At 35.7% G+C, this 12720-nt stretch overlaps 1 protein-coding gene across 1 annotated transcript in view; it reads left to right on the top strand.

Moving 5' to 3' along the window:
• VAV3 (vav guanine nucleotide exchange factor 3) overlaps nt 1-12720 on the top strand; it is a 175577-nt gene that overhangs the window by 82596 nt on the left and 80261 nt on the right. The window contains exons 12-15 of the mRNA XM_072867909.1: nt 626-712; nt 1172-1257; nt 1518-1650; nt 1987-2096. Coding sequence (XP_072724010.1) covers nt 626-712; nt 1172-1257; nt 1518-1650; nt 1987-2096 — 416 coding nt within the window. The remainder of the gene's footprint in view (nt 1-625; nt 713-1171; nt 1258-1517; nt 1651-1986; nt 2097-12720) is intronic.

The following is a 12720-nucleotide window of genomic DNA, read 5'->3' as shown; positions in this document are numbered from 1 at the left end:
TTCAGGTAGTATATCCCATTAAAAGCCCCTTCTAAAATGTGCCGTGCAATGGCTTCTCTCTGCCGTGCAACAGTGAGAGCAAGATCCTACTACTGGGGCAGTAGCTGCTTCTCTCCTAGTAAGTATCCAGGCTTATGATATGTTTACACCTTACATGCTGCTGTTGAGCTGCCTTACATACGTGTTCTGCTATGTAGTTCTATTTACCTTCTGTCTTATTCTCAGATATTGGATGTTGTTGACTGCTTTTTTGGACCATAAATGTGCTGCATAAATTACGTTTCCATCTTTAATCTTGAAAATAAGACGTTAATGAAAATCAGAAAAAATCAGCCCCTTTTAACAATTTATTATATGTTTCCCTCTTTCTTGCTACTAAATTTGTATTTCAATAGATGTGATGAAGAAAGTTGTAAATAAGATTGAAGATATACAGAGGCTTTTTTCCTTCTTTATTTAGGCATACATATTGGCAATTCTTGAACATTAAAGATTTTTTTTTTTTTAATGACTAAATATGCAGATAAGTGAAAGACAAAATTAGAAATAAAGTTGCCAAAATAATGTATTAAAGTGGTGTATTATGGAAGAGGTTTTTTTCTCCCTTTTTCTGTTGATGCTCTAGGACTTGGCTCAATATGTAAATGAAGTGAAGAGAGATAATGAAACGCTCCGTGAAATTAAACAGTTTCAACTATCAATAGAGAATTTGGTACGTGATATTTTTCATTTATACAGGTTTTAAATCACTTTTGATCAAATATATTGATAGATGTATTTTTTCCTCATTTCATATGAGATTATGGTACTCTGGATGATGTTTAAGTATAGGTATGCTTTGCTTGGTCTAGAATGACACAAATATTTAAGTACAGAAATCTGCTATTTTGGGGGTCTGGCTGTAGTTAAATATATTTGCATAGTTAAAGGTTTGTATTTGTACAGTGACTCAAGTGTTTTTGTAATGGGAAAAATTTTCCCATTTGAAGACAAAAATGGAATGGACTAATTCTTTATTGTATTTAGTTTAGATGATAGTGAGGAAAAGATGTTATTTTCAGGCCTGAAAAGTCCTTTTTTGGGGTAAAAGAAGTGAGTGGTCTAACATTTGAATGTATCATCATCTTGACACTTTTGCTATATTGAATCATACATATTACTTCTGTTTCAGAATCATTCCCTCTTACAGTATGGAAGACCTCAAGGCGATGGGGAAATAAGGATAACTACGTTAGACAAACGTGCGAGGCAAGACAGGTGATGGCATGACTTCTGGTGTTTGCTATTAAAAGCCTGTAAAGTAACTATCTTTTTAGATTTGAGGTCAGCTCAATGATTCTTGAGAGCACTAGTAAGTCTCTAGCAAAAGTACTTTCAGTGTTTTTTGTTTTGTTATTCAGTAATTTAGTTGTTCACCTTCAAAATTTTAAGTACCACAGGCAAAGGTGTGCAAAATAAGACTTTGGGTTTTGGCTTTCTGGAGTGTTTTTAACCATCTTTATATTGTATTTTCATAGGCATATCTTCTTGTTTGATCTAGCTGTAATTGTTTGCAAACGGAGAGGTGATAATTATGAAATGAAGGAAATAATAGATCTTCAGAAATACAAAATTACAAATAACCCCACTACTGATAAAGAAAATAAGAAGGTAAATATTTGTTGCTAATTAATATAAAATGTATATTTTTAGCAGCAGTTTGAAACATTTTGCAGGAGTTCAGAATATATATAGAATTTATTTACAAATTCTTATGTTTTAAATATAAGCTGAAGTGAATATTCAGGGATTTCAACTTTGTTTATTTTGTTGTAATTCAAATGTTTAAGTAATTCCTAAGTGAACACAATAAAGTGGTCTTGCTGTTGCCAAAATCAGGGAATTAAGGAACATACAAATGCTTCTTTCTTTTTACTTTTTCTTTTTTTTTTTTTTCCCCCTTTCTTTGTAACTGATGACCTTCATATTGCCAATCTTTTTATGCAGTGGTCTTACGGCTTCTACCTCATTCATATCCAAGGTCAAAATGGTTTAGAAGTTTATTGCAAAACTAAAGACTTGAAGAAAAAATGGCTTGAACAATTTCAGATGGCTCTGTAAGTATATTTTTATTAAGGTAGAATTGCATTCATCGCAAGTGTTAGGATATAGTTTAAATTATGCTGAACTGCTTTCATGTTTAGATATTTTTAATACAGCCTAGTTATCTGTTTTGACTGAGAAACAACTGACTGACATCTTAATGAACAGAGTATTTCCCTGAAACTCCTCTTGGAAAAGAAAGAGGGCACTCTAGGCTATGTATTACTTTCCAACTTTGCTGCTAAGACTGTTTTAGTAATACTGTCTTAAGCAACCAAGGGGAAATATTAATTATTTTAGCAATAAATATCTAACACAATAGTGACATTTTTTCCCCTCCCATTTTTATTTTGATTAATTGAAATATATTTTTTGAAAGGTGATACTGATGATTTCAGAGGGGATCCTGGCATCTTTCCTAGCGGCTTTTAACTAATTTATTGTTTAGTATTTGGATCAAGTTGCTTGGCTTATTAAATTTAGTTTCAAAAGGCTGATTTCCTTTATATGTTTTCAACTAAAAGAGGAGGTTGCTTTAGACTTCTTGAAAACTAAGTTGTTCAGATGCAGCACTGCAGATTACATTGTTGTTATGCAGCATGAGCTTTATTTCTATTTCTGATTCTTGTCAGAAAGACAAACATGATTATTGACACCTCAGGTATTCTGATTAAATTTAAAACATGTGAACAAGGGAATCAGATGACAGGATGATGCTTGCTTTATGATTAAAAAAAAAGTGTGAGGGGGAGTGAGATAGTCCCAGTGAAAATAGAGAGACTGCATTAATACAGATTGTTTTGGATGGGATTGTAAAGGTACGTGGATTCGGAAAAAAGGCTATTATGAGCTGATATGAGTGATACTCGCTCATAAACTATATATATATATGTTTTTTTTTTTTTTAAAGCTTAGTATGATGAGTGCTAATGATTTAAATGAAAATGTAAGGGAGGAGAGGCTAGGCTGGACAGATATAAGGCCTGTTTACTAGGGTTCCCATCTTGCTGTTTTTTATTGAAGACAAAAATGGCATGTGTTTTGGCAAAAATTTCTGGGTAGCATAGTGGGGGGGAGGGGAAGAGGTGTTTATTTGTATGTGTGCCGAAAGCTGAGTAGTTTGCCTCCTTCTGTCCCTGTGCTCTCCCTGCTGCACTTCCTGTAATGTCATTATTGATGTTTACTTAAACATAGATAAAACGTGTATGAAAAGCATGAGGAACTTGGATTTATCAGCTTTAGCATTGCAACTATTAATCACTCTTCAGGCGTCCTGGCCCAGCACACAAAAACCCTCAACCAAACAAAACAAAAGTCACCCAAGGAGCTAAGGAGAGCAGTAGAGAGCTATGTTTTTTCCCAGCTATGCTTTTTCCCAGGAGTGTATCCTCAGTTCTTCCCAAACATTTTTATGGTTCTGTGCAGGACGCCCCCCCACCGCTCTGTGTGTGGTGAGAGCGTGCAGCTACGTATCCTTACATGGTGTTAGGCACCAGCCAGTGCTCATGAGCTGCTCATGAGTGCGCCTTTGCGAACAATGGTTTACTGCTGCCGGTTGCCCTACGTGAGCAGAACAAATGCGACCTGAAGGGTTAACAAGTTAATGTGCTACTCTTTCCTCTTGGGCAGATGGAAGTGGTTGTTGAAAATGAGAGTGGTGGTGTCAGCCTTGTCTTGCATGGATGTTTGTCCTTCTCATAAACCCATACCTCTAGTTTAAACTCTTCCTGTGTGATTAAAGGCCGTAACGCACTGGCACGGGAACTGGAGCAGCAGGGTTGCTGCAGGTCAGGGCTGAGGTGCAACATAGTATAGAGGCATTATTTGCATTGGGCAATGCTTTTGCTCCCCTATATTATAACCACTAGGATTGAAAACAATGGGGAGCTTTTATGCTTTCTGAAGTTTTTATACCTTTCCCTCAACTCCGTTACATGGGTTTGACTTCATAGCATGTTTCCCTCAGCAGCTGTCCCAAAACATACTTTGGTGTATGTAGCGATAATTATCTTCTAATGCATGCTGAGGCACAAGAGTTTGTATCTGGGAATAAACTAAGCCAAGTGTTTTGAACAATTGGTTGGTTGGTTTGATTTGTTGTTTTCAGGGGTCTCATTGCCTACTGTGTAGGTTATCTGTTCTAGTGTGATTCTACTCTGAAAAGTAGCCGTGATTGAAATTATGCTATTATTCATCATACTCAATTATAATTGCTGCTTCTATGGGCAAAATACTTCTCATTACTTAAAAATTTTACTGAGACTGCAAAACCAGCACAGTTGAAGGGGTGAATTACATTTTTTTTTTGATTATCAGAAATGTTGTTTACTAAGTTCCAGACAGAAATTTCAATGCAGTTTTGTTGCCTTTGGGATAGCATTCTGTATGAAGTCACGTCTGCGCAAGTGTTAATCTAAGAACATAACAAGAGAACAAATTAGGATCTCTCTTATTATTTTTAAATTAAGAATTAACCTTGTTGCCACTAGAACAGTTTTATTGGCATAACTATGTTAGCTAGGCTGTAATTTTTTATTTTTAGGAGCTTAGATGTTTATACCAGTGTATGAACAACAGTGATTATAGTTATATTGTTGAAAAGTCACCAACTGTTGAGATGCTGGTGTCATTGAGATGAGAATTTGTCTCCAGATACGGGAAGCTTATGTTATTGATGAAGTATGAAACAGAGGAGAATACTGCTTTGCTGGCTGGACTTGGTTTAGGTTTGGAGGGCAAGAATACATTAGGCACACTTGATATGGAAAATCTTTGAAGGAAGGAAGGATGAAACCCCAGTGCAATTTCCAGAGTGCTACTTTTCAGACTAGTAAGTTTCTGTTAGAAGACTAGTTTCACAAAGCTGTGAAAAAATTCTACCTCTTGGCCAGCTCTGTTACTGTGGTATATGGTGAGTTGTTTTGTCATGAGGGAGGTTGGGAACGATGGGTTACTGGTCATAAGAAGCTGAGTAAATTGTTTTCATTCATATGGCATTTCTGTTGCTACAGTATGTATTTGCTGTTTATTTAGAAAATATATAGTACCAAAACACCTCAATTTTTATTTTTCCTAAGCATTTCATGATGGTGGTTGATGAAATCTGTTCATACACTGCATCCTCAGCAACAATGATGCTGTGGCACAGCTGCACTTAATTTGATGCTATTGACCTATTCACAGTAATCTCCACAGTTGAGGCTGGGTCACCTCCTCTCCTTCCCCCCTGCTGCCCTCCACCCCCCCTCCCCCCCTTTTTTTAAAGTTCATTGTGTACAACCTTCAAAATTGCTGGTTATTTGGGAGCACTGAATTTTCTGGATGACAATAAAATGAAGTAGGACACTGGGGCAGCACAGTTAACATTGCAGTCAAGCTCTTGAAGTTCAAACTTTGGTTGGGCTCGTAAACATGACGAATTTGAGAGCTTTTTGTAAAGCTAGCAGGCAAAGACCAGTGGAGGATGTTTTAACAGGAACCATCATATCACAAATGGCTGAGTTCTCTCTTGGTGTGCCTGTTCCCTCACTGATGTGAATGGAAGTTTTGCGTGCACAGGGGGAGCGTAACTGCTTATTGCCTCAGAAGAGATGCGCTGCTTAACAACAATAATGATTAATTTGAGCAGTTGCTATTTTGTTCTTGGAACTCTGTTCATACTAATGGATGAGCCTATAGGTGTATAGGTAAATAAGCACCTTTTAAAAGATAGTACTACAAAGACTTTACCAGTCGTGGAATATTTAAATTTAATCTAGTATGTCAAATACTATTGGTTTAAATGCAAAGTCATTCCATATCTAAGGTAATAGTAATAGAAATGTACAGCCAAATTACTGCGCCAAATTACTGCACCAAATTACTCAGCCAAATTAGAGACATCATGTATTAAGTGAAAGTTTGTCAGCAATGTGATAAAGTGCATGGTTTATTTGCTGTAACTAAGCCATTAAAAATGTCAAAAACTGATGGTGAGTGTGAGAGACAATTTTGTTAGATTTTGTAGTAGCGTATCCTGTCTCATCTCTCTTCTCCTGTATTAAAAACAACCAGAAGAATCAGAACAAATATCTAATGTCTCATACCTACAAATTACATAAACTATTTGATACTTTTACGTTATTCAGCTTATCTAAAAGGTGGGAGCACTGATTGGTATTTTTTTCCCCCTAGAAAGCTCTCCTACAGATGCTTTTTTTAATGTTAAAAATGCTTATTTTTAAAAATAGTTGACTAATATATGTGTCATTGAATTTATTAAAATAAAAAACTCCTTGAAAGTTGAAGTTGTCCTCCTCTATTGTATGCATGTATATACCTCAATTATATTACTTTGGAACTACTTAGCTGACTAATCATCAGGCTTAATTTCTTATTATGTGGCAACTGCTTTCCTTGTCACTGCTGTGATGAGTTTAATTCTCTTTTATTTCATCATGAAATGACAGAATAAATACTGAAAGAAAATCTGTTGATTATTACTACAGCTGTCTCATGTTGACACTAAACATTTGCTTCCATCCCCTAAATATTTCTCTGTGTGTAGTTTGTTTCTTGATCACAGTAGACCATGGATGGAGCAGGTGTATGTTGTCTTCCTCACAATGGCAGAGCTTTTCCATGAAAGGCCACATATTATATTTTCCCACTGACTTAATATCTGAATCCATTAGTGTAATACAGCATGCAATATCTTATGCTTGTTTGTGCGGAATTATTTTGTCATCATGATGTCCAGTTTGCTAATTTAATTAAGTCTTTCTCTGGTTTCTCAATTGTGCTTTGTAATCCACTCTAAAAATGGCCATCAGCAAATTTGGCTTCAGTATATATTCTTAGACAGCAACATATTACACAGAAATGCAATTTAAAATGTAATCACAGAAGAATTTAGGTTGGTAGGGGTGTGTGGAGATTGTCTACCTCAGTCTCCTGCAGGGCTTAGGTTGCTCAGGGCCTTGTCAGCTTGAGTTTAGTACTGCTGGATTTCAAGATGGACAGAACCAATATTGCAAAGTCTCATGCAACAGTGTCGTAACACGCCTTTTAATTAGGCTTTACTCAACATCTCTCTTTCACGAACCGAGACGTGCATGAAAACATCTTGCAGGCAGAGGAACAGGCCTTTTTAAAATGTACTTAGTTAAAACTTCACCTTCAGAAGTACTATGATTGTAGTTTCTGCTTTGACATTGTTACTGAAATTGCAATATTAACGTCGTGTCTAATTAGTAATGACTGCAAAATCAGTGGGAAATACATGATCATTATAGTGATTAGGGTACACATTAATTGCATGGAGTTAATGAATATGATTTTTTTTTTTAATATCCAAATAAAAGAGATTTCACACATGAAAGCTGTACAACCCTCAAAAAAATAGTGGTTTTAGTTGTAATTACACTGTATTTAAGTTTTAGGTCACTACAGAGTTTGTGCAGCAGCTCAGGTACAGTCTAATATGTTTTTGAAAAATTACTGTTTCAGTTAGATGTAAATTCACACCCTGTAACTCAAGGGATGTAGAACACATCATCTGATTGTAAGGAAATAATCCCGAGATTCATTGATACTCAAACCTGATAGGTGTGCGCGCAACATTTTAGATTAGGCAAGCTACGTAAATTGTAGACAGAGCTCATTCATTTTCTAGATTTTAAAGAAAACTAGTACAAGAAACAAGGTAGGTGAAAAGTGTTCTCTTACCTATTACCATACCTATTTCCAAATTTGGTTTGCACTCTGTGACTAATGACATTGGTCAGATTCAACTCAAATAGATCTGTTCCCTCAGATAGTGCATTAATAATGCATATGCATTAAGTCTTCTTCTGAGAGAATATTTGAGCTCTGACATATTGAACACTGGCATATTAAATTAAAGCTTTCTTATCAGAGTACTTTAAAAGCTTTAGATATCTGCTGCATTTTTCAAATAGCCTACAAAGGTGTTGCTCTTATACCAACCTCAAATAGGTTACCAAAGCAATAAACAAACATGTCTGCCTGGGCTTCTCTATCAGTATAAATATTTCAGTACTGCAAAAATGAATGCTAAGTTCATGTCTGCCAAAGAAGAATGGTTGCCTGTTCTCTGCTATGACTCCAGTTGTTTTTGATCAAATGTTTTTCAGGGTTATAAGCAACCATTCACAACATATTTATAGTTATGCAATTTCTTTAGGTTATTCCAGACACAGCAAGAACTGTGTGAAGATTCTGTATATGATTAAGAGCAGAGTGTAAGGACAGTGTAGAGTGTGAAAGCAAAACAGAATTTATGAAAACAGTGTGTAAACACTTGGAGATGATAAATATACTTTGATATTATGTCTTCTGGTTCACAAAAATCAAAAGGTTTCCTGGTCCTTATGTTTTTACAACTTACCTTACAACATGTGAGGTATATTACTATGTAAATTAGTAAGTGTTTCTTAAAATTCAGTGAAATATATTTGTAGTGATGCTACATCATAAAAATAAAGTACCACCATCTAAATACTGTTTTTTGCACAAGGTGTTAGTTTTTTCAGCCTTTAAACATGGAATGCTGCATTGCATGTTTGTCCTGATACTTTGGCGATATGAACAGATGGCCTAGTTTCTCCCTACAAACCAATGCTACCTTTTTTCTTAGCAGATTTAGGTGTTTGTCCGGTAATTTACAAGTTTATGGCTGTATACATCCTATATTTTTACATTTTTTACTCAAACATAGACATTTGTCTTCAGTTAAGTGTAAATATATGATAAAATATTTAAAGCTTATCAAGACAAGCAACTTTGTAAATTTGGATTTGTAAGACTTAGAACTTTCCCAAATAAGACTCAGCCAGTGAACATTAAGGTATATAAAGTATTGATGCTTTTGATTTACAAATACTGGTGTGTGACAGAGCTTTGTTCCTGTCAGGTGGTGTTTAAAAATGTTATAGAGGAATAATTAGCTCAAAGCAGTCTATCTCCCATGCTTTTCAGGGAAGTAGGCTGATAAGGAAAAAGGAAAACCATTATCTTGTTTGAAACAATGCAGTACGTTTCCAAAAAGTTAACAAGATAATTTCCTTGATCTCAAAAAAGCCACTCATCATATGATCAAATAAGCAAATTTCCTAGCAAAGTCTTAGAAGTTTTGCGTTCTTGATCAAAAGCACAATTTACTTGTGATATGGTTAATTTAATTATATAACATGACTTCTTGATGGAGACTCTTTGATGTGACAAACCAGAATGTTTGAGTATTAGCATATGGAGAATTGATTGATTGATTAATTCAGTAAATAGCATCTTCAAAGACAATTCTGAAATACAACAGCCTAGCTGGAACAGAGAAAATGAATTAGCTGTTAAGTAATCAGTATTGATCCTGAGAAGAGAAGGTAGAAAAGAAGTTGAAAATCATGCTTTGTGAAATGGCATCGTCCACCTCTAGTGAGAATACCCATTGAGAATGCCATTTTCTCTCTTCACCTTTTTACAGTAAATAATAAAATCCTTGTAAAGATTGAAAAAGCATTATGTATTTGTATTTTTGTCTCTGCACTCTTATTTTGTTATTTTTTTACACAAATGCCTTTCTATTAGATGACAGCATGTTGTATGAAGTGATCAGTTGAAATGGTGATAGTTGGACAGAGCTGAAATGTTACATGTGGAAAGAAAGGATAGTGCAAATGTAAGGCTGGTTCTGCTGTTTGCGGGGAACAGGATTCGAAGGGAAGTCTGCAGTATGTCAGAGCAGGGAGTGAGGTTGAACAACTTTTGGGACCAACTTTGCATGAAATTACTCATATGAGGCTTGGCTGAAAGCTTTTTGTCTTGTTTGACAGTAACGTATATGGTTTTCTGTTTCTTAACTTCTGCTGTCCATGTTATTACTTAAAACATTTGAATATGTGACACGTTAGCTATATTTTACCGCCTAGTTAAATTTTCCAGAATTTTCTGAGATGCTTAGTACCAGTTTTCATGGCTAACTTCTAAGGTCTTTAAAATTTTGAAAGGAGGTCACTTGGGCACAAAACAGGAATTTTAACTTAGGATGTCTTCATAAATGATTTCTGTTAGCAATTAATAGCTTAGAAATAGTTCCGGCAGATCTAGGTTTATTGATGCATTTTCTGCAGTGATGTCAAATTTTAGTACAATAAGTAAAATTTTCAGTGTCCTCAGGTATTAACCTGTGCCATTTTCTTTATAGGCTGTACTGCATGAATACAGCATCAGATTTCATGTCACATACACTTTAAAATGTTCTTCAGCAGTTTGTGCTCAGGGTGTCCGTAATTCTGAACAGTTCTGTATGGAGCATTTTAAATTATTATAAGCATAACATGGAGTGCAGAATAATAACATCTCTAAAATGCAAAGGTCTAACTTTAGGTTGAGGGTTGAGGAGAGTTCAAGGAATTGAGTTTTATCTGAGCTCCCTGTAGTATTTGTTCTTTTAATACTTAAAACAATTGCAATTCACTGTAGACTCCTTATCTGATACTTCATGCATCTGCTTATTTGTTATGCCTCTGGGCTCACAGGTGGGCATACATACATTAACTATTCTCTAAAGCCAAGTTTTAATCAAGTGAAATGGCTACTCAGTTTCAAATATAATGCACTTTTAAAATTATGGGATATTTTGCAAACTTCTACATACAATTGAAGCCTGCATAGTTTCTTGTGACATGATTGCATTTCTTGAAGAGACTGATATGGAAAAAAGATCTTCAAAACCTGACCTAAATAGCATTTCTGCAAAAAATGAGTCAAAACCAAAAATAAGAAGTATAATTAGAACTTCCTAGCATGTTTTTCCCTTTTTGGGGAAAACTGTCAACCCCAAAGAAGGGGCAGCTGTCTCACTGTACTGTTACGCTGAACCTGTGACTCTGCTGGACAGCCTGTTCCCAACCCAAGAACATCCATATCTGGGCACTTGCTGCTGTTCCAGGCCACTCAGAAAAACATGCTTGTGGGATTGCTGCTGAGGGAAGAGAAGGCGACTCTTCTATGCAAGTTGACAGTCCCGCCGAGTTATGACAATCTGGAGGAACGTCTCTAGGCTTAAATGATACCTGTGAGGTTTACCGTCAGTCCCCTGAGAAGAATGGCTCGATTCAGTCAGTGTTTACAATACCTTTGCTTTCTCTGTATTTAACAGAAGTGATCTACTCAACAGCGTCTAGGTCAGCACCTGCTCTTGTTGATAACCTTGTTGTTTTGCAGCTAATTCACTTTTCAAAGGAGCTTTCTTGATCCATTTGCAATGGGTTACTTTTGCATTTCTCTGTGTGATGTATTTGTTCTTTATTTTCCTATATGTACTGCAATTCCTGCAATTAAGCATGTATGTGCTTTTCGTGGTGGAAAAATGATGTGCTCATATTTGAGGAATATAAAATATTTTTCAGGTTTTTCCCCCCCCTGTAATATGTTTTTCCTTCCAGTTTAAGAAAAAATAAATTTAGTTTAAAAATATTTGAAGTCTGGGAAGGAGAAGTTGAGTTGTTAATTAAGTACTCCAGAGAAGCAATTTTTCGACATAAATCAAAATGTTTGTAATGGGTATAAGCAACACCTTCTCAGCGGCCTTGACTGAAGGAGGGGGGGAGTCTGTACAGATCTTAATTGCTGAAGTCAAGCTAGTATTGAAAAGCTGCCGAGGAAGCAGGTAAAAGAAATGGCCCTCAAATACAGCAAGACAGACAGAACTGGTCACTAGTGGAGGACAGCAGTGGACCTTGCAGGCAGGTGGTTTAAACTACAGTTTCTAAATGGTAGCATTAAAGGTAACAGTGAATAGATTTAGAATAAAAGAAAGAGGAGAATTTTTCTTTGTGCTGTGTTCAGAAGTCTCCTTCCTTTAACTCCTTGCAGAATATGAAGCCACAAGACGGTAGACTTCCAGTGCTCTCTGCTGCTGGATACCTTCTTGTTGCTAGTGCTGTGCTATGAGATTGACACCCATAACCAGGAGCCAAAGACTGCAGATTCTAGTTGCTTCTACTCTTTACTTTTTCATAATACCACCTCTTCTCTTTTAGTGCTCTTTTTCAGTAGAGGCAGTGCTATTTGTATTTCATTAATTTCCTATTTAAAATTTAAACTTGCTATAAGACCTTAATTAATCTAATCAATGTAATACTTCATTTTATCCCATTATTATATTTTTGTTAGATTTGTTGGCAGCCAGTAGGCTTTCAGTAATACGTCCATGCAAAACAAACTTGACAATAGTTCTTAATGTCTGTAAGGCTAATACTGAAACATCTGAAGGGCAAAACATCCAAGGGAATATGTACTCAGTATGTTAAAATTTGTGAAATAAGGATTTTTTTCATTGTTTATATCTTTAGAAATATGGCCTTTCTGGAAATGAAGACTGGGATTTTAATGCGCTTATTGTCCCCATGGGAAAATGGAAGGAGCTATAGTGAACTCTCTCTTAGCCTTTTATTTATTCTCTTGGGACACATTATCTGTAGTAATTGCATATTTAGTAGAGAGGTAAGATAGAGTTTTGGGGATGAAAGTTTAGTAGTTCTCCTGGTGCATTTTACTTTGTAAGCCTTAACTGTGTAGAGGAAGTTTAAACTGACAGTAAAAGAAAGCATATTTGTGCCTAGCCCACTGAAGAAATTA

The sequence above is a fragment of the Ciconia boyciana genome, chromosome 7, assembly GCF_034638445.1.
Source record: "Ciconia boyciana chromosome 7, ASM3463844v1, whole genome shotgun sequence".
Classification (NCBI taxonomy): Eukaryota; Metazoa; Chordata; class Aves; order Ciconiiformes; family Ciconiidae; genus Ciconia; species Ciconia boyciana.
This window is presented reverse-complemented; position numbering and strand designations above follow the sequence as displayed.